At 40.7% G+C, this 21,857-nt stretch overlaps 1 protein-coding gene across 1 annotated transcript; it reads left to right on the top strand.

Moving 5' to 3' along the window:
- Nucleotides 1–1,689: 1,689 nt before the first annotated feature.
- NAPG (NSF attachment protein gamma) lies at nucleotides 1,690–21,083 on the top strand. The gene is made up of 12 exons (XM_053248490.1): nucleotides 1,690–1,837; nucleotides 4,259–4,326; nucleotides 5,558–5,642; nucleotides 7,110–7,127; nucleotides 8,473–8,503; nucleotides 10,840–10,949; nucleotides 11,038–11,104; nucleotides 12,005–12,075; nucleotides 13,028–13,106; nucleotides 14,599–14,678; nucleotides 15,991–16,120; nucleotides 18,933–21,083. The coding sequence occupies exons 1-12, from the start codon at nucleotides 1,782–1,784 to the stop codon at nucleotides 19,080–19,082; spliced, it is 945 nt and encodes a 314-aa protein (XP_053104465.1). The 5' UTR covers nucleotides 1,690–1,781; the 3' UTR covers nucleotides 19,083–21,083.
- Nucleotides 21,084–21,857: the final 774 nt, after the last annotated feature.

Raw genomic sequence — 21,857 nt, 5'->3', positions numbered from 1 at the left:
CACACCATAGTCTTGTATAAGGGCATGATAATATTAGCAGTTTTATTTTCAATCCCCTTCCTAATGATCCCTATCATGGAATTGGCCACTTTCACAGCTGCCATACATTGAGTCAGCACTTTCATAGGAACATAGGAAACTGCCATATACTGAGTCAGACCATTGGTCTATCTAGCTCAGTATTGTCTTCACAGACTGGCAACGGTTTCTCCAAGGTTGCAGACAGGAATCTCTCTCAGCCCTATCTTGGAGAAGCCAGGGAGGGAACTTGAAACTTTCTGCGCTTCCCAGAGTGGCTTCATCCCCTGAGGGGAATATCTTGCAGTGCTCACACATCAAGTCTCCCATTCATATGTAACCAGGGCAGACCCTGCTTAGCTATGGGGACAAGTCATGCTTGCTACCACAAGACTAGCTCTCCTCTCAACGAGCTGTCCACCACAACCCCAAGATCCCTCTCCTGGTCAGTCACTCAACAGCTCAAATTCCATCAGTGTATACTTGAAGTTGGGATTTTTCACCCCAATCTCCACCACTTTACACTTGCCAACACTTAACCACATTTACCTTTGCAGAAGCCATGCTGGTTCTCCCCCAGCAGGGCCTGTTCTTCTATGTGCTTAACAATTTTATCCTTGAGAATGCTTTCCACTAATTTCCCTGGAACAGACACTAAGCCAGCCTGTAATTTCCCGGATCATCCCTGGATCCCTTTTTGAAAATTGGTGTTACATTGGCTACTTTCCAATCCTCCGGTACAGAGCCTGATTGTAGGGATAAGTAATATATTTTTGCTAGGAGGTCAGCAATTTCACATTTGAGTTCTTTAAGGACTTTAAGGACAGATGCCATCTGGCCCTGGCGATTTGCTAGTTAATTTTTCCAGTTTAGAGTTCTTGGAGCAGCCTCCTCCATACAAAATAAAAAGACCAACACACACACACTCCTATATGACAATCTGTAGTGTGTGGATAAAGCATCTTTTCTTGTTTATACAAAAGGTAAGTTGTTCCCAAGATCAGGTTTTAACTGACATGGCCCCTTAAAAGTACATGAAAGTCACAAGGAATCTGCTTTAATCTAATCTATACCTATATCGAAGACTCAGGTTCTTGTCTGATTAATCGATTAACAGAGATAAACTATTGATATATGACTGAGCTATTTGTTGTCTACAAGATTCATTAACTTGGAAAGGAGATTCTGAATTCATAAAAGGCTTATAACTGTGTATATTCCAGCTTCTTAAAACAAAAAAACACCCTCCACACTTTTTTTAAACGAATCAAAACCACAATAGGGCATGTGAAGCTTCACCACAGCTTTCACCTGTCTGAATTTCTAGCTCTGCCTGCCTAGTAAAATTGCCAGATCCAAAAGAGAAGAGGGTTTCTATTAAGACAGGTAGAAGAAAGAATTTTGGCAGATAATTTCTCATGTAAGGGTGAGAAAAACGGAACGTGCAGAAATTTCCCTTTCTGGACCAGAGCCCTAAGATTAAAAGGCACAGAAGCCCAAGTGATGATCCATTATACGGAAAGCGTCGTCAGCCTGTTCCACGAGGAACTCTATTTACTGCTTCCTGTGCTCCCTCTAGATATAGCCACCCTTGGCCGATGCCATTTGACTGATTAATACAATGTCCCGCTGCGCAGGCGCACTTTGTAGGCAAACGTTCTTCCTTGGAAACCGGACTCCGCATTTCACATTAGTTTGGGCACTGGGCTTGCCGTATGCTGATGACGTAGAGGCTTGAGCGGGTGCGAGTCCTGTCAGGAGACATGGCTGCACAGAAGATCAACGAAGGCTTGGAACACATCGCCAAAGCCGAGAAATAGTGAGCGAGCAAAGCCGAGGGCCGGTGGGCGGATGGGTGGGTGAGGCATGCAGGTGAGGGCCACGGGAACCCGCTTGCCAGCCAGCCCCTCGGGAAGGGGCGGGGTCTCTCGAACCGGGCCAGTATACTGGCGGAGAGAAGCTGGAGGGTGTGTGGTCCTCCTGCTGGCGCCGTAGCTTCAGGCCCAAGACGGTGATGCGTCCCGAACCCAACCTGTCGCGCTGGAGGACTATTGGGAGGCGTCATGTCCTTCATATAAACAATCGGGCAGTCCTCCCTTGAGGACTACAACTCCCAGGATTCTCCGGGGGGTGGGGGTCGACGGACCGCGGCTAGAGTCGCCTCCCCCCCTGGCTGGAGCCTCCCGAGGGTCTTTCAAGAACCGCGCAGGACTAGGAGCCCTTCCTCCTTCGGAGGGGAGTCTTGCTTGTAAATCAGGAGCTGCGGTGGTGCAGGGAGCCCTCAGAGAGCCTGACGTGGGAGGCGCCGAAGCTTTTAAGGGTCCCCTTGGGCTCAGCAGGCGTTGCGAACGCACTCTGTGTCTTGACACTTGAATTTCTAGCTGCTGCGATTTGCGTCTCCTACTTACGCACCTGAACGATCCCTAAAACAGGGGGGCACAACTTCAGCCTCCAGCTGTTGTTGGACTACAGCTCCCATCCTCCTCCTCAGCCACAGTGACCAATAGTCCAGGATGATGGGAGCTGTAGTCTAACAACAGCTGCCGGGCCGAAATGGTGAAGCCTCTGCCTTAATATATGCTTTGGGCTAGTATTTGACTCTGTTTTCCAGACCCAAAGGCAAACGTCATTTGTTTCACATCAGAGCTGAAGTTTCGTTTTTTGAATCTGGAAGCTGTCTGAGACACAGCAAGAGCCATGCATTTAAAGGAGGTCTTGTAGGCCATATAGTTCAGTGCCTTGCTTGATGCAGGAAATCCAGAGCTAGAGAATCCACAACAGATGCTTGTGCAGCTTCTTGAAAAGATCCAGCAAGTGGCAGGCCACCACCACCTTAGATAATTGATTCTATTGTCAGATTGCTCATTCCGTTTAGAATTTTCTCTGAATGTTCACTCAGAATGAACCTCTGGGGTAGCAGAGAACTAATCTTTGCCCTTTTCTGAGTAGCAACCCTATAGGTATTTGAAGTGTGCTATCGTTTCCCTCAACCATTTGTGAATCCCCCTGACAATATTATCATATAACCCACATTTTGACCAGTTTGTTAATCAAAACATTGGAGGGAATGTTGTCTAATGTTTTGCTGATATCAAGATAAATTACACCCATAGCATTCCCACAATCCACTAAGATAGTAAGCTGATTTTTAAAAAGAGAAGATTAGACTGACAGGATTTATTCTTGACAGATCCATCCTGGCTTCTACTAAATCACTACATTGTTATTAAAATGCTTACAGCCTGACTGCTTTATCATTGGTTCTAGTATTTTCTGGAATTGCAGTCAGATTGACTGGTCTGTTGTTTCTCAGATCCCCCCTCCCCTTTTTTGGGGGGGGAGATTTGGCAACATTAGCCCGGCTTCAGTTTTGTGGCACCTTGCCTGTCCTTCAGGATCTCTAGTCATATACGTGGATTTTGTAGATTATTTTTGGCAGCAGTTCTGTGGGATCTCAGACACGTATTCTGGGCTACCACAGAGCTATAAAGATGCCATGAACACGACCATGAAATGTGGGTGGGGGAGGCAAGTCCGAGCTTACCTTCCTCCCAGATAATCCTGCCTGACGTGTGTAATGTACTGCCCACGTGGCTACATGGTTTGTGCTGCTGCTTGCAGCGCAGGTCCCTGGAGGCTGGGGAAATGAGTCCTGGCCTTCAGGAATCCCTAAATGCACCCCGTGAGCAGCCCATGAGTTGGGTGCTCTTGGCCATGTGTTAAGGGCACACTTGCATTCTTAGTTGGGTTGGGCGGGAGGGCAGCACTGGGATCAGGGCTGCTGTGGCCTGGTTGGACCGCTCATGTGATTTGGCTTAAGATATGGTATCCTTAACACAGTATGTGCTTGAGCCAGGCATAATTTTTCTTTGGAGTGAAGAGCCAAAGAGAGAGAGAGAGAGAGAGAGAGTTTGTTTTGTTTGTTTGTTTGTTTGTTTGTTTGTTTGAATTTTATTTTTTTTACTGCCTGACTCCAAAGGCTCTAGGCGGTTCACAAAAACAAACACAAGAAAAACAAAATAAAACAAACTATTAAAAATAGCCATTTAAAACATTCAGAGATGCACTGTAACACTTGATACCAGTGCTAATCTTCCAGCACATTTAAGTGTAATTAGGGAATAGTGAGTCGAATTAAAACAGACATGCTTAAAGAAAGGCCAATTCCAATTTCCTTCCACATCATGGTAGATGATGTGGCTTATTGATTGTTAATTGATTGGTTTATTTTACATTTCAGTTTGAAAACTGGTTTTTTAAAATGGAAACCGGACTATGATAGTGCAGCTACTGAATATTCCAAAGCAGGTATGTACTGTAAAGCATGGGACTGCATTTTTTTCAATGTTGAATATGCTGCTTTGCCTTATTGAGGTAATTGATTTCTGTATATCGGCAGTTAAAACAGTTGTGAACTGATGGGCTGAACAACTGAGCCACAGTATGATGTTCTCACAGCAGTGCTACTACTCCCAACTGCACAGAATTGAGCGGAATACAACTCTTTGGGATGGAGTGATTGGATGGGACATAGAATATCTTCCCTACATAGCATCCTAAAGGCATATTTGCTACCATGGAGCCAGCTGTCAGTGCAGCCCTATGTGCATGTATCAGAGTCAGCAAGACAGTGGATATAGGCAACTGACCAGGATGTGGCCAAGCCCAGGATGCTGCTGTCACTCTGCCAACAGAGTCCATTCTCCCTGTCTCTAGCATCTGCATACCAGTTCCCTTAAATTCAAGATAATTAAGCAGCATGCAGTTCATGCAACTTCTGAAACTTGAAAAGAGGTGAAACAGCTGAGAAATATTTTTCATTGAAATCATCTGTAAGTGAACAGCAAAGTAGCAAGCTCATTTGCCTGCTCATCCCTCTTTCTGGCTTCTGCCAGCAGCTGCTGCTCTTGGCCAGGGACTAGCATCTGCTATCGTGCTATGCTCTTTTTTGGCAGGAAAGAAAGGAGAAGGAGGGAATGGGATATTAGAATAGCAGATGCGCAATATGAAATTTGTCTTCAGGTTTAGACATTCACTCTAGAAACCAAAAGTTTCACACCTAAGATGATGATTGCATAACACTGTGTGTTGCTTTTCTGAACAAAAACAAAGAGTGGAGACTGCCAAATGCTCTTTTAAGGGGACTGCATTTGGAACGAATGAATTAAATTTTTAAAAGACTTCCAGAAGCCAAAAGAAAAAGAATAAGAAACAATACCTCCAGAAATACAACATCCAAGAACAAAGCATTTCTCCATCTCTAGTTGTATTCATTTCTTGTGTACAAAGAAAGTCATTTATCATAATACTGTAAAAACCTGTGCCGTTATATGAAGTATGAATGGGATCCTAAGAAATTTTAGGCAATCTGGGAAAAAGCCACTCTGCACAACTAAAAATGCAGGATGTCTTTAAAAATTCCTTAATTAACGTTATTTCTAAGTAAACTGTTATGCAGTAAACTGATAACATACTTGTTCTTAAGTATATGCACAACACAGAACAGAATATATTTTTAAATGTTTTTGTTTTGTTCCAGCTGTTGCTTTTAAAAATGCCAAACAATTTGATCAAGCAAAAGAGGCATATTTGAGAGAAGCAGTTTCCCATGCAAACAATAAAGCGTATCCTTTCATTCATTTTTGCTTCTCAAGAGATTGAAGAATTAATTGATAATGTTCTGATATTTCATTTTTGTTGTTCATTCCAAATTTGTAGTGATTATATTTGGTCTTACTTAGAGATAGACTTAGATACTTCAACAATGGCTAGAGTTACATGCACTTGAGGAGAGCTATTGCATCCACATGGAGTCCAATTTTCCTAGACTTGACCTGTGTGATTATTAAGTCTTAAAAGTCAGTTTCCATGTAGAGCCTGTGTATTAGGCCATATTCCAGTTTCATTTGCCCACTCAGTCTGTTCACTTGCTGTGTCTATACTACCATCACACCTGCTGGACATAATACTGGTATTGGTTGTAAGTGTATGGAATTTGAATGAAGTCCAGATTTGTCACGGATTAATAATTGCACCAATAAGGGGCTATGCATATGGACTTCACTTACAAAGATTCTATCCTGGCATTGTGTCCAAAATGTCTGGCAAGCCCAGAGACATGACAGATGGGTATAGCGGACAGGCACAGTCCTTCTCCCTCACTGCATGTAGGCTATATTGAGTTGGAGTCTGATGAGAATTGCTCCTTAAAGCAGTATGCATGCTCTTGAAGGATCTTTCTTCTGTTTTTCTGGAATACAGATTCCAGTAAATGCTGTTCAAAATTTTAGTCCAAGCATATGATGAAAGGCAGCCTAAACATTTAAAAAAAAGGGGTGGGTGGGGGGAATCTGCCATATGTAAAGAAGTTTTGAAACAGGGCTTGGTTTCACTGTCCCCTCTAAGGCGTGCACACGTGTGCACGCTCACAAGTTTTCTGATGTCCGCTCAGTTAATTTTAGATCCCGGCCAGGTTGAATTAGGAAGGCCCCATTCTGAATGCATGTGCACACACAGTGCCTTGATACTGCCGCCCAGGACAAAACTCATTCTGCACAGATAGAGGAACCACTACTTGGTCTGCTGCAGAACTCATGGCCACAATGACAAGAGTTTTATACAGATTTCTGCATGTGCAGTAGCTCTGTGGACCTTTTAAGCAGCAGGCCATGTTCCCACTCCCTCTCCACAGATCGTATCCCAAACCCTTTTTGAGATTTCACTGCATTTCAAAAACAGCTTTTTATGTTAAAGCAGCAGCAGCTGTTTGAAAACCAAATGCAAAGACTGTTCTGAAGTTAATTGGACTGTACCTTGTGGAGGGGAGATGTTTGCCAGTGAAATATATTTAGGCTTGATCCCCTATTAACATTCTTTTTTCTTTTTGCCAGCTCCCCCCCCGCCCCATTTTTTAAAGATTTGGATTTAATTCTATGCCTATAGTATGAAATAGTATTTGTTGATCCATGCGTATTACTTTTAACCTGTACAACTGATCTTTGGGCAAAAACTCTTTAAAAACAGCTGAAGCAATTTTGAAAGAACTGTTTTAATTTGGTTTGTATCCTTGACTTTGAATTATCTGCATCTAGTCTCTTCCATGCTGCAAAGTAAGTATGAATACTTTCTTAATTTGCCAAACTTCCTAATATATGTGGAATGTAGCTTATGTTGACAGTGGTGAAATGGTCTGTTGCCTACACAGGGAAAGATCCAATGGATTTAATCAAAGTATCAGGCATTGTGGAGAATTGATCTTGAATACACAAGTTACACAATTCTCAGTTAAGCCAAAGAATGTTACAGCTCTTTAAGTGGTCTTCTAATAACCCATTATACTGTAAAGTAGTTGCTTGTCTCTTACGTTTTTTCTCCATAAATGTTCCTAAAAGGGCAGAAATTTAGACACGGCATTTTCATCCTATAGTCATGGCATTTGGAGGCGGTCAACTTGCCTTAACTCTTTGCCCTAAGCCATTTCATTCTTAAGTCATTTTCTCAAACTTATCTCCTGATCCCAAGCAGATTTACTTGGTATTAGGTCCCATAGATTTCAGCTCATTTTAGCCTAGGTTTTCCCTGACTTCCAGATTGGCCAGCTGACAGCAAAGGGTTTCCGTAATAGTAAATATTGCTTTAGAATTTAAGATGATCCACTTATATGCTATGTATACAAGCTTTCCCTCTGTCTGGAGGAAATGAACTCTTGTGTGTGTCTCTGTAACACGTTTTTACTGTGAGAAAACTCACATTTTAAAAAATTCTGTTCAGATCCATTGTTTTTACATTCTACTGCTTCAGCAGCAGCAGCAGCACCCTGCGATTAGGGCATGCATTGCTCACATAGCTGATCCCAACCAATCAGAAAGCATAGCATAAATGAGATGATGTCATAGCACTACATAGATTGGCTACATGCTGAGATTACTGAGGGAAATGAGGTCAATTCATACTCAGAGCAATGGTTCTGAATAGTTATGAAAGCAAACAGTTATAACCTGGGGGGAGGGGTGTGCTGTTTGATGCTGCCCAACATTTGAATACTTCCAGCTCAGCCCTACTTGTGTGGGCAGAAATGAGGCAGAAAAGCAGATGTGCAAATGGACTGTGCTTCTCTCTCTCTCTCTCTCTCTCTCTCCCCCTCTCCTTTTTAATTGTACCTTGGTCTTGTCCAAAAAGGGAGCTCACAACTTGATCCCTGTGCAGCACACATTTTCTCATGGATCAGGTATACAAGTTCCCTCTTTGAATGAGGCTTTATGGAGCAAAATACCAGAAGCACGTTTAACTTGAATGTTTTTCTGCTGCATATTATGGCATGTTAAAAAATTCCAAGATTTCCACATTCCAACATAATCAGGGTTAGCTAGTCTTTGCTGGTATTTAGTTGTTTCTATACATTCACTTGAGATGTTTACCTTGCTGAGTTAGCACTGACTTGTTTTCTCTTTTCAGAGCTTATGAACAAGCTGGTATGATGTTAAAGGTATTGGCCTTTTCTATTCCACCTTTCCCTGCGTAGGCATTTGGTTAAGACTAAATAAAAGATGCTTATCTTTTGTAATACTCATCTTGTCATTTTATTTCTTTATGAAGGGCCTAATTTGCTAAGTACTGTACAAGATTATAATCATATATGAGAGATACACATTAGGGAAGAAAGTAAAAAGAGTAAAGACAAATCAGGGAAAGGCAAGTGAATTGCTCTCCAAAGGGTCTTTCTCCCACTGCTGACCATTGTTAGTGTCCAAGAAGGGATGGACCAGATAGCATTTAGACTAGATTGGCTGATGGGGAAAGGCCATGCTCTCCTCCCCTCTGGACATATCCACACCTTCTGTCAGGCTGCAGAGTGGCTGCATTTGATAGAATGATAAGCAGATAAGCACTTATTAGCCATAATCTAATATAAAAATTAGGTGTTCTTACGCCTATCAATTTCATTGGGTTTAAGCATGTTTCAGTCTGTGTTTGAGCACTACTGATATTTAAAACCCCACCATATTTAAAATTAAAGGATTGTAGTCTTTACTGTGTGTGTGTGTGTGTGTGTGTGTGTGTGTGTGTGTGTGTGTGTAAATTACATTTTGCTAATTGGCTGCAGTTTCAGATTGCTGTTAAATTACACTGCGCCTGTGCCATGCATTAGTAAAGCCATAATACTTGTGTTTCAACATCTTTAATCAATTATACTTAATAGGCTTAAATTCAAATATGTACCCTCCAAGCTTGGTCTGGCACATGCTTACTCAGAAGTAAGCCTGTGTAGGATGGCAAGCTTTATTGATATATGGATTGCAGCTAATTTTTACTTAAAAGGTCTGTCCTCATAGAGGAATGTACACTGTAACAATTCACTCTTCTTTTTATAGGGTGAAAGGGAAACCTACTAAATAAGTGACGTTTTATCTTAGCTTCCAGCTGATTCACCTGCATGTTCGTCGTGTGTATGTGTCAGTGAGGCATCACAGAACAGATAGGACTTTCATATCTCTTCCGACACAGTGACTGACATCCCGACTAACGAAGCACTTGTGTAACAAGGAAATTTGCGCTTGGGCAAGAAATTGCCTAGTTGCAATAAAAACAAGGATTTGCACAATTGTGCCTGAGGTCCCTCTGAAACAAATGAGACTTGCCACAGTTGTGCAGGCACAAGCATTCTTGCGGTAGTGCAACACTAGTCCGGCAGCATGCCAGACTTGGCACAAGTAGCTAGCGCAACTGTTTTGCATTAGTGCAGCAGACTTCCTCAAGTGCTTCGTGAGTCACGATATCAGCCATTTCTTTTAAATGGAATCGCCTCACACAAATTCAGCTGCAGTTCATCAGGCAATAAACCAAGTGCTGTATGTGCATGTGTGAAACTATCTCTGCTTATTCACCCTTTGCAGACATGTGATCTGTCCTGTTGGAATTCCTTCATAGTGCTTAATATTTCCATCTGCTAAAGGCTGCCCACTGGTTTTGATTATAGCAGCTGGCGAAACCGTTAATGGTTTTAAATGTGATAACAGAGAGGAGAACTGGTCTTGTGGTAGCAAGCATGACTTGTCTCCTTAGCTAAGCAGCATCTGCCTTGGTTGCATATGAATGGGAGACTAGAAGTGTGAGCACTGTAAGATATTCCCCTTAGGAGATGGAGCCGCTCTGGGAAGAGCAGAAGGTTTCAAGTTCCCTCCCTGGCATCTCCAAGATAGGGCTGAGAGAGATTCCTGCCTGCAACCTTGGAGAAGCCATTGCCAGTCTGTGAAGACAATACTGAACTAGATTGACCAATGGTCTGACTCAGTATATGGCAGCTTCCTATGTTCCTAACATATTGAGCCAGCGTGGTGTAGTGGCTAGAGTGCCGGACTAGGACCGGGGAGACCCGAGTTCAAATCCCCGTTCAGCCATGAAACTAGCTGGGTGACTCTGGGCCAGTCACATCTCTCAGCCTAACCTACTTCACAGGGTTGTTGTGAAAGAGAAACTCAAGAATGTAGTACACCGCTCTGGGCTCCTTGGAGGAAGAGCGGTATATAAATGTAATAATAATAATAATAGATTGATTGTTAAATTTATATACCGCCTTTCATTAAAACAATCCCAAGGTGGTTTACAGCAGAACTGAAAACAAGATTATAAAAATGACACAATTAAAATATAAGCTAAAAATATAAAAACAAATCTGATTAAAAGTTTAAAACACAAACATAAAAACCGTACAGATGAAAGTATCATTAACACTAAACTAAACTAACATTAGACAAAAGTATCTGGAATATCTTAATTTGTAATTTTTAGGTGACAAACCTGGGCCTCTGTATTTCTCTGCAGGAGATGCAAAAGCATCATGATGCAGTTGAACTGATTCAGAAAGCCAGCATGATGTACCTGGAGAACGGAACACCTGACACAGCTGCTATTGCATTAGATCGGGCTGGAAAGTAAGTCTTGTAGTGGGTGTTTCTCAAAGCATGGTTTCTTGTTGGGAAAATAAGCTTGATTCAAACAAATCTTAACATTTTATTTCAGGGTAATAGAAAACATAAGTCCAGACAAGGCTATTCAGCTATATCAGCAGACAGCATCCGTGTTTGAAGTAAGTTCTTAAAAGCCATCAACTATGTTCCCCAGGAAAGCAAGGTTGCTTAAGAATGGTAGAAACTAAAATGTGAACAGCAACAATAAAACCATGTTGCAAAAGGGTGACAGGTCAAGGGTGGGGCAAGGATTAATCTATACCAGGATTAATTGATATTAGGGATGTTCCCGAACCATGGTTCGAAGCATGGTTCGAGCACTTTAAGGGAAATTAGAAAGGTAGCTTTAAGGAAAAGAAGAATAGGTGCTTGCCTGCTCTCTGCTGCCCCTTCCAGCTTCCTGTTGGGGCGGCATACATCTCAGGAAGCTGGAAGGGACAGTGGAGAGCAGGTAAGCACCTATTCTCTTTTTCCTTAAAAGTTTCCTTTCTAATTTTTAAAGTGCTCAAACCGCAGTTTGGGCATATCCCTCATTGGTATGGCTACAGTCATCTTTACATGACTCATCCCATGTCCACCCGAAACTCTTGTTTGCTTTTGCACTGTGCAGGCTGTAGGAGTGGATTGCAAAACCTAAACATGGACTAGAAAATGGTATTCAGTGGGGCCACATTTAGCATGCAAGCAATCAGTTTGCCGTTCTCAGCTTAACACCTAACCAATTTCTTCTAAGTTTTCTAAAATGTCTAGGGTGGTTCTTATCTAGAGTCAGTCTATTTAACAAAGCTACACCTTATATTTCAGTCAATATACACAGTAGTTTGTCTCATCCATTACAGGGCTGTGGATTTAAAATATAATCTTGGAGAACCCTTACTAAAAGGCACACTACAGTCTGAGTGTACTGAAAAACCTCTATGTACATCTCAACCTGATCTATTTCCTGTGCTATAGAGTAACTCAGAAAAAAGCTGAATCACAGTAAAACATGTACTTTGCTTTCTTCTTTTCTTATCTAGAATGAAGAACGTCTACGACAAGCAGTTGAAATGTATGGAAAAGCTTCAAGGCTTTTGGTTAGAGGTCGCAGGTATACATCTTCACTCTTTTTCATATCTAATTTTTGAGGGCATTGCCAGTCTATAGGATTTTTATATAAGATGTGCATAGCTATTACTAAATTATTGTATCCAAAAAGCCCCGATATTGTAGAGAAATTGTTTTGCCTGCATGCAAACTGTTAAACTGTATTACAGTGAAATTGCAACCAGAGAAGAGTGTCTACTATGATTGGTTTTGATTTGAGTGTGTGGTTGCACAAATGTCATGATTATCTGCTGGCTAGTGGTCACAGCCCTAGCCAACAACGTCACTTGGGCCAGGGGACTCAAGCCCTTGTTTCCCATATTCCATCACCCCTCCCCATCAGCATTTTAGAACCTTATAAGATACTATCTATCTATCTATCTATCTATCTATCTATCTATCTATCTATCTATATTTCTCAATCAGAATGTTCACAAACAATGATAAAGAAAGTGAACATGGGCAGAACTATATCTCAGCCCATGAAATGCTCCATGACTGTAGAAACCATTTTATTTTACATGGTGGGGGAAGAGTGTGGTGTCCAGAGGCTGTGCATTCAGTCCGTTTCCCAGAATGTTAGAATGAAAAGAAGAAGAAAAGCACTGCAAGAAAAAACATTTCCTTTGGAGCATCTGGAAAACCACTGCACATGCCGCAGTCCATATGATGCAGTGCCCATGTGGTTGTGTTAGAAACCGTCACTCAAGTGCACTGCTCTTGTTTTATGGACAGTTCCATTCATTTCAGTGGGAGCTTTATGAACAAATGGTCCTTGGATTGGTGCCTCCAGCTATACTTCCACAGTATGGACTCCAGTAGTTGCACACAACGGACTAATGAGATTTGCATTATTGTTAAAATGACTGGAAAAGGGTGTTTGATTTCTGCTGCCTGAAAGAATACTTTCTAGAAACTGGGATGACTTGCTAATTCTCTTCATTCATGTCTTTCAGACTAGATGAAGCGTCAGTGTCTCTTCAGAAGGAAAAGAGTATTTATAAAGATATAGAAAACTATCCAACATGTTACAAGGTAGAAAACATAGTGGTCTCTTTTTCTTTTTTATGTCTAGAAAAAAATCTATCTCTTCTGAATATTTCTAATGTATGGGCTCACTTGTAATAGAACAGCATTAGATACATTCCTTCCTGTAAATCATTATATTTCCCTTGGTGATATTACTTTTGGGTGTTTTGTGTTAGAAACATGCAAATCTCTAATGCCTTAAGCAGTGGGAGGCTTTAATATGGATTCATTTTAAAATGGATCCATTTTAAAATAGATTTAAAATGTGTGTTATTTTGTTCTTTATGTTCTACATTTATTCGTATTTAAATTTATGGACCACCTTTCTGCACAGGGGACTCTCAGATTAAAGACAGAAAAAATCAAAACCACTTGAATAAATATTTTATTCCAACCACAAAAATGGTTGGTGTTTTTAAAAATGTTATTTCTAACCTCGAAGTTGGTGTTTTCCCTCTAGTATTAGTCAGCTCTGTATAATTGTAATGATTGAGAAGAGAACTCAGTTCTCAGAACTGTTGGGGTTTCAGGTGCAACTTTCCTTATGCTCTATGAAAAGTGAACTGGGTTTGAGGAAAGTGTGGTGGGGGCTAAATGAAATGATGATCCTGCTACCTGGTATAGTTGCAATGAAGAAGAGGCCAAAATAGCCTAATGGGCCAAGCAGGTAATCCAGAAATATTATTAAATGTGTAGATTATCTACTACAATCCTCATAAGTAGCAAAAGTTCAGAGAATTCCGTTGCCTTTGTAGATTCCAGAATGATTGCTAGAAAACTTAGGACTGACAAAAGAAAGAACTTTTCCATACCACACATAATTAATCTATGGAATTCTCTGCCATGGGATGTGGTGATGGTCACTAGCTTGGATGGCTTTAAAAGGAGCTTGGGCAAATTTATGGAGGACAGGTCTATCAATGGTTACTATAGTCTTGATGGTTATAGGCTACTTCTTGGCTCAGAGGCAGGATGTGTCTGAATACCAGTTTCAGGGGAGCAGCAGCTGAAGAGAGGGTGTGCCTTCGTCTCTTGACTGTGGGCTTCCCAGAGTCATCTGGTGGACCACTGTGGGAAACAGGATGCTCGACTGGATAGGGCTTGGGCCTGATTCAGCAGGGCTGTTCTTATGTGAAAACGTCATTGAATGCCCAGTCTGTAAAGTTAGGTTCAGAAAACATCAAAGGCTGATTGCGTATTTCTTTTTTCTGTGACTCTTTAAGAATGAATGGAAATGCTAGATCCTTTAGCCATTGTAGCTCACTCTTAAGCCCTTGAAGCACCTGTGACTGGGCTGGTCTTGACTAGTGTGCCTTTTATGTTTTTCTTTTTTTAATATATTCTTAGAAGAAAGCAATTACCCACTGTTGCTATTAGTTACTGTGTGCTTTCCTTTTATTGGAAATATATTATTGGTACTTGTATAGATCAATTAAAGTATGAAAAGTGAAATGTCACTTTGTTTTTAGAGAGTGATCAGTCATTTTTTTCTGTTTAGAAAACTATTGCTCAAGTCTTAGTTCATCTTCACAGAAATGACTATGTTGCTGCAGAAAAATGTGTCAGGGAAAGTTATAGGTAAGGCATTTATTTGCTTCATTGGTCTTTAATTTTAAAAACATGTTTATATTCTGTGTACCTTTTAATATAAATGACGGAGCAGTTGTCGGTTTCATGCCAATGGTAATGCTGAATGAAGCATTTGTTAAAATGGCATGTTGCCATTTTGAGAGATGCTTTTTGTTGTTTATGAACTTTTGACACTGTTCTCATATCTGTTTTCAATATTCTACTCATCCATAAAGTGTACAAATCTGTTTGCTGGCTTATAAATTAAGCTGCATGAACATATAATTAGCCCAGATTTCAGGGTTGATAAAAATGTATCATTTAAGAACAAAAATATGGATTTTTAAAAAATTAATAAAGAACCTAGGTCAAAGTTGCCGTCATGAGTATATGGGGATGAGGGATAAAAGAGCTGATCAGTCCTATTCTGCAGGTGGTGTATATGCAGCACACACAGACACACAGTCAAGCCCTTGCTCTACCCTAAAGTGCAAAGACAAAGGAGGACAATGAATGAATAGAGGATTTGGGGGATGGAGTCGATCTGAGCAAGGAGGAGGAGTCTGGCTATAAATGAACAGGAGGGAAGGGGAATAGAAAGTGAAACCAAAAGCAAACAGCATTTTCATGCAGTCCTGAGGAAACATTTTCTGAGTGTATCCTCCGTTGTAGAAGGGAAACACCTATCATGGCAGCAGGCTGTAAGAGACACCTCGTTTGGTAACATTAATGAAGTTCCTGTACCTGTGGGTAAGAAAGGCATGCATGTGAAAGACGAAATAGTTCAACAACAAAATGCAAGTTCTGGTTTTCTGAATGAAACAGCATTGTGGGAAGCTTGTACCTATTATAGTGTGTACCTACCTTCTAAAAATGAAACCTACATCTATCTCTGAAAATGTATTATGGTTATATTAGATAAAAAGAATGTATTTTTACTAGAAAAATGATGACTAAATGGAAACTTCCTGATTAGTAATTTAAACTGTGATTTAAATCTTGATTTAAATTGATTTGATTTAAATCAAAACAGCCCTTCTGGATTTTGTCTCTTTCTTTTGCTTAAAGGTAAAGTGTGTCTTCGAGTCTGTTTCGACTCCTGGCGCCCACAGAGTCCTGTGGTTTTCTTTGGTAGAATACAGGAGGGGTTTACCATTGCCTCCTCCTGCGCAGTAGGAGATGATGCCTTTCAGCATCTTCCTGTATTGCTGCTGCCCGATATAGTACCCGCGGAGATTTGAACCTACAACTTGCAGCTTATTTGGAAAACTGGTTTCCTAAGTTTGTATGGGCTAATGCAGTTACGTTTTAATTTCTTCAGCATACCAGGCTTCACCGAAAGTGAAGACTGTGCAGCATTAGAGCAGCTACTAGAAGGATTTGATCAGCAGGACCAGGACCAAGTATCTGATGTGTGCAATTCACCACTCTTTAAGTACATGGACAATGATGTAAGTTGGTGTTTAAACTTATTTTCTGAAAGAGAGCAGAACAATTTGTAGCATAAATTGAGGATGCCATAAAAGCAAACAATTTTTCATAACTGCAAGTATGGTAAAATATTACTAACCACTAGGTTGTTGACTGATAGACCAGGTTGGTCTGCAGAAGCATGGTTCCAAATGGATATTCTACAAAAGCATGATTTGTTTCTGTTCAAATTTGTGTATCTGTTCATTTGTGTGTCTGAACTCATGGCAATTAACAAACCATGGTTTATTTAAATTATTCAAACATTTCAGAGTTTTCTAGAAGAATAACTTGGGGTTGTAATATGACATACTGGTTGGTTTGAGACATAAACCATGGTTTTCTGCAGTAGCAAGGAGCCTTCATGCCACCCACTTGTGCACTCCCCCTTTCCTCTCCTTCTCCACGTCAGGGGAGGAGGGTGAAAATGTTCACTTTAAGGAACAAACTGCAGTTCTGCACCATAGACAAACTTGGGTAATAATGGAGATATTCTGGGAATTCTCAGAATTTGTTTAATGAGCAGAGGTCAAGCAGTCCATCAGGATCAAGCTTTTATTGATCACAACATGCTGGGTGTCTCGCTTCCAAGAGCACACACTCAGGCTTTTGGCAAGAGTCTTTTATATAGGCATTATACAGGCAGTAATGAGCTGGAAGAAGGATAACAAATTGAAGCTGAATCCAAGCAAAACAGGTGCTCATTGTAGGGGCTCAGAATCTGAGGGATGAGTTAGATCTTCTTGTGCTGGATGGTGTTACACTCCCCTTGAAGGAGCAGGTGCAAAGTTTGGGAGTGCTCCTGGACCCAGGCCTCACCCTGGTATCTCAGGTGGAGGACATGGCCAGGAGTGCTTTCTGTCAGCTCCAGCTGATTCGACAGTTGCGCCCATTCCTTGAAGAGGATGACCTCAAAACAGTGGTGCATTAGCTGGTAACCTCCCAGCTTGACTATTGCAATGTGCTCCACGTGGGGCTGCCTTGTACGTAGTTTGGAAACTTCAGTTAGTTCAAAATGCAGCAGCCAGATTGGTCTCTGGGGCAACCTGGAGAGACCATATTATGCCTATTTTGAAACAGTTGCACTGGCTGCCGATTATGTTTCCCGGCAAAATACAAAGTGCTGGTTATTACCTTGAAAGCCCTGAACGGCTTAGGTCCAAGTTATCTTAGAGAGTGCCTTCTTCTACACGATCACCACCACACATTAAGGTAATCTGCGGAGGTCCATCTCCTGTTACCACCAGTTCGTCTGGTGGCGACTCAAAGGCAGGCCTTTTTTGTAGCTGCTCTTGGGCTGTGGAATGCATTCACTGCAGAAATCCTTAGTCTGACATCTTTATTGGCTTTCAGGAGAGCTCTTAAAACCTATCTGTTTGGCCTGGCCTTCCAGGGTTTTTAAACTGCTGTAAATGCTAGGCCTGGTTCTCTGGGGTTTTTAAGTGTTTAACTGTTTTAACTGTTAATTGATTTTATGCTGTTTTATAGTTTTGATTTTTATTGTTTGTTTTTGTTTTGACATAAACCACCCTTAGCCATTTTTTGAAGGGGGGTATATAAATTGAATAAATAATAAATAATTATGTCTGAACTGGATAACTTATCAGGTTGGGAGAGTGGAGCATCTTGGATGTATTTGTGTGAACCCCCTCCCTTCCTCAGAAACATCTAGACTAATTAGTTATGACTAACTTAAGGCCTATTAATTTCAATGGAACTTAGTCTGGATGCTGCCCAGTAATAATAATAAAGTTCCTGTTTCTGCATAGGGATGTGCCCAAATTGCAGTTTGCAGTGTGGCTTGAGCACTTTTGGGAAATCAGGAAACTTGAAGAAGAAAGAGCAGGTGCTTACCTGCTCTCCTCTGCCCCTTCCAGCTTCCTTCTGCATTCCAGAAAGCCCCGTGCATGTGCGGGCACCATTTGCATGGTCAGCAGCACCATGTTGACCACATGCGCGGATGCCATGTGTGTGCTGATGGCACACAAGGCTTTTTGGGATGCAGCTGGAAGGAGTGGTGGAGAGCAAGTAAGCACCTGCTCTCCTTTTCCCTTTCTAATTTCCCTAAAAATGCTTGAACTGGGCTTCAGGCACATCCCTACTTCCCCATTCTGGAGTACTCCTGCAAAACAACAAAGACAGGAATAAGTAACAGAGAGGTAGAAAAAGATACATGGTCTTCCTGATTATCTTTCTGCAGAGTACTCCCTAGTGGAGGGGAAAAACATTTGGGGGTTTTAAGGACATCCCTTCAGCAAATGGAAAAAGGTTTTCCTTTTGTTTTTCCCTTTTTTGCACCAGCCCAGAACTTCGGTTTCAGTCTTAAGCACACTAACAAGGGAGTAAGCGCCATTGAACACAATGCGGCTTACTTCATAGTAAAAACTTACAGAATTGCATTATTAGTGTAATTACCTTTCTCCTGTACATTTGTCACTAGTAAATTCCAAAAATACAAATCTAAAAGACTCACAGTGCTGGGAATTCACAAGTCACAAAACCAGGAAGACTTACCAGTGATGGTATCTTTGGTGACAGCCTTGTGTTTAGCATAATACGTAGTTCTGCCCTGTGTTACGCTTATTTCAAGAATAGCCATAGAGGAAAAACTCATGGTTCCTCCGTGTTGGTTCCACAGAGTACAAATAAGATTCAAACTACCCTGTAGCATATTGCTGACCTTTTGTCATTGAGCATGACTGCTATGGGCAATGCTCATATTGGCAAGTCAGAGTAAGTTAATTGAGATTTCCTCTCAAAGTCATAACACATCTTGTTCTTGTCCTTTGCCAGTATGCCAAGCTTGGTCTCTCACTAGCGGTTCCAGGAGGAGGCATAAAGAAGAAATCCCCAGTTACTCCACAGGGCAGAGTAGGCGGACCAGCTGTCGGAGCTTCTCGTGGAAATGAGGAAGATGATGAATATGAAGGTGGACTGTGCTAACTCTGCTTGCATGATCAACTTTCAAATAGACGACTTCTTGTTCCTAGCCACTGAGCAATTCCAGAAGCACCTGAATTACCATCACTTTATTGTAATCATGAAATTGGAGGGGTAATACTTGGCAGTTTGGGGGCTACTTGTACAAAAAGCATGACCATATACCTTGAAGGATTTGCAGATTACATTCTTAAATCCTATATCTTTGCAGTGCATCTTCTTTAATGAAGAATTTGAATACCATAGTCTTCTGAAAAAAGGAGATTTGGTTGGGGAAGTGGCATGTATGTCCAGTATTTATTTCCAAATGCCTGTAGTTTCAGGGCCCAGTGTCAATATTAATTGACAGCCCCATGTAAGGCTTCAGTCTGGGGGGAAAGGGAGGCTAATACCAGAGCATTATGTTTTGTTTTAACAAGCCTCACTCAACAATTTGAAATCACCTTAAAGGTTCTGGTGAAGACTCCTCTTGTTCCCATGTGCACATAATACATACTGCATGTTACATACCTGTCAGGAAAACACAATAGGCTTTTCAGAAACATGAATTGTGATAGCTTTTTGGTTTATTGTGTAACGCCTCTGGATAAACTGCTGCAAAAGGAACTTGGTAACCTTTTGGATATTAAATACTTTGGCTGTGGAATTTTCCTGCAGTTGTTCTGGAAACTAGACCTCGACAACCTTAGTGTACAAAAAATTACAAATTATTTGTTGTTGATACTATGTGTGTGTTATAAAGTACAAATCTAATATGGTACTATAAAATTATATTCCTGTTTAAAGTCCTAGTGGGTAAACCCTTTCAATATTTACATCCCATTTGACTGAGTTCCTTTTGTGTGGAAGATTTTTCCTATTAACATGAATTCAGGCAAATCTTAGCTAGATCTTGGCTTGAATAGAGTAAATGGCAAAAATAAAAATAAACAAAAATTGGGAGATGCAAGTAATAGCAAATGCTCTTGATATTGTACTATATAATATAAATCTGAGAATATTTAACTTTCTGAATTTGCTAATTGTCCAAGGATGTCATATGCCACAGCAGAAGGATCTTGAAGTGTGTTCACTGACATTCTTAGTAGTTCTGTATTGTGAGACTGACCCAACATCAGGAACACTAAGGGAATATACCACCATAAAATAAGATGGAATTGGAACACAGTAGTTTCCCCATTCACTTCAATGCAGTAATCTAGAACCTGGTTGCTTGGCAGACTTATCCAGCATAGCCTTGAAGAAAATGGATACATCTGTAAAATACTGCTTTGAGGTTTGTTCAGAAAGATTGCAGATGTCTTTCCATATTCAGACTACTGTAGAGAGATAGTAGTCAGCTGGTGAACATACAAGTTCTGAACTTGGGTCCAAGTTACAAGTTTCCTTTTTCCTTTTTGCAAAAAACCTATAGGAACATAAAATGGGATTTGTATGCAAAGAAAATAACACTTTAATGGTGAATTGCAATTATGCTTTCAAAACTGAAATGTGCAAAGGTGGGTGTAACTTAGAATGGGTAATGTCTATATTGTGACCCTGGTGATCTATATTTTAGTTGACAGAAATGTAATTGAAATCTTAATACCTCTATTAACTGTTAAATACTATGCAGCACGTCCTGCACAATATGTATTTAGTGTTTTGTTTTCCAAACTACTTTGTTCTCTTCTTGTGACTAAGATGGCAAATGCAGCAAGGAGGAAATTTGGGGGATAATGTCAACCCTTCAAGAGCCAAAGCTTTATTTGGTTTGCATGAAGATGCTAAAATGTAATCCAATCTTAAGGTAAATTACTATAAATTATTGAATATGACTCATTTGTACAATCAGATGCTGTGTAAACTGTGTTTTATGCAACGTGAAACGTGCTTTAATTGTAACTTTGCCAAGCCTATATGTGGGATACAATAGAGTACGAAACATGTTGTAATTGCTCTACAGATACAGCTTCTCTGAGAGGAGACTGTATTCCACATGTAAAATAAAGCTTTAAAATGATGGATTTGGACATCTTGATCTGCCTTAGCATCTTGAAATTTTAATGCAATTTATTTGAAAAGCTAGTTTTTTCCAAGAAATAGAAACTGTTTCAGGTCTGTTACATAATCTGCTAAGACAATTTTTTGCATTTTGTTTCGAGCTCAAAATAAAACACACATGGCCAAAATGTTTCATTGAAACAGTGGTCAAACCAGCTGTTTCAGTGGAACAAAACTTGAAATGTTTTGAGTGTTTTGGTCATGGGGTTTTTTGATGGGATCAACATTTTTTTAAAATTATTATTTTTCTCCAAAACCCTCATAGGATCATGTGGGAGTTTTGGAGAAAGTTTTAAAAATAGTTACAAATATCCCGCTTGCCCATTTCTTTTGTGGTTGGGTGGAAGATAGCACCCATCATGCCCTACCACCCAATCCACTTTGGTGTCCCTAGGAGCTACCCATGAAGAACAATGGGATGTTTTGAGTTTCCCCATTGTTCCCTATGGACAGGAAGCTGTGATTTGAAACTGCATGCACAGAGGGCATGCAAGTTTTGCACTGCAATTTGCAATGCATTTTGTAACCCTTCCTTGAAAAACACATGCAGATTAGAAGCACACAGTAAAAGGGAATCTATCCTGACACAGAACACACATTTCAAACAGACCAAAAATGGATTGTGTGTCTTGAGTTGCGGGAGATAAGAAGCTGCTTATGTGGACAAGATGAGAAGAAAATATCTGAAGACCCAAATAGTTGGCATTGCAACTAACCAAGCCAACCAAGAAGTAA

Source organism: Hemicordylus capensis, chromosome 4 (assembly GCF_027244095.1).
Source record: "Hemicordylus capensis ecotype Gifberg chromosome 4, rHemCap1.1.pri, whole genome shotgun sequence".
Taxonomy (NCBI): domain Eukaryota; kingdom Metazoa; phylum Chordata; class Lepidosauria; order Squamata; family Cordylidae; genus Hemicordylus; species Hemicordylus capensis.
This window is presented reverse-complemented; position numbering and strand designations above follow the sequence as displayed.

Bases quoted from the DNA above. Each gene is read 5' to 3' on its own strand.
- NAPG (XM_053248490.1), top strand. From the start codon at position 1,782: ATGGCTGCACAGAAGATCAACGAAGGCTTGGAACACATCGCCAAAGCC. The intron at 10,950-11,037 runs GTAAGTCTTGTA...ATTTTATTTCAG, and splicing joins GCATTAGATCGGGCTGGAAA to GGTAATAGAAAACATAAGTC. The intron at 14,679-15,990 runs GTAAGGCATTTA...TAATTTCTTCAG, and splicing joins TGTGTCAGGGAAAGTTATAG to CATACCAGGCTTCACCGAAA.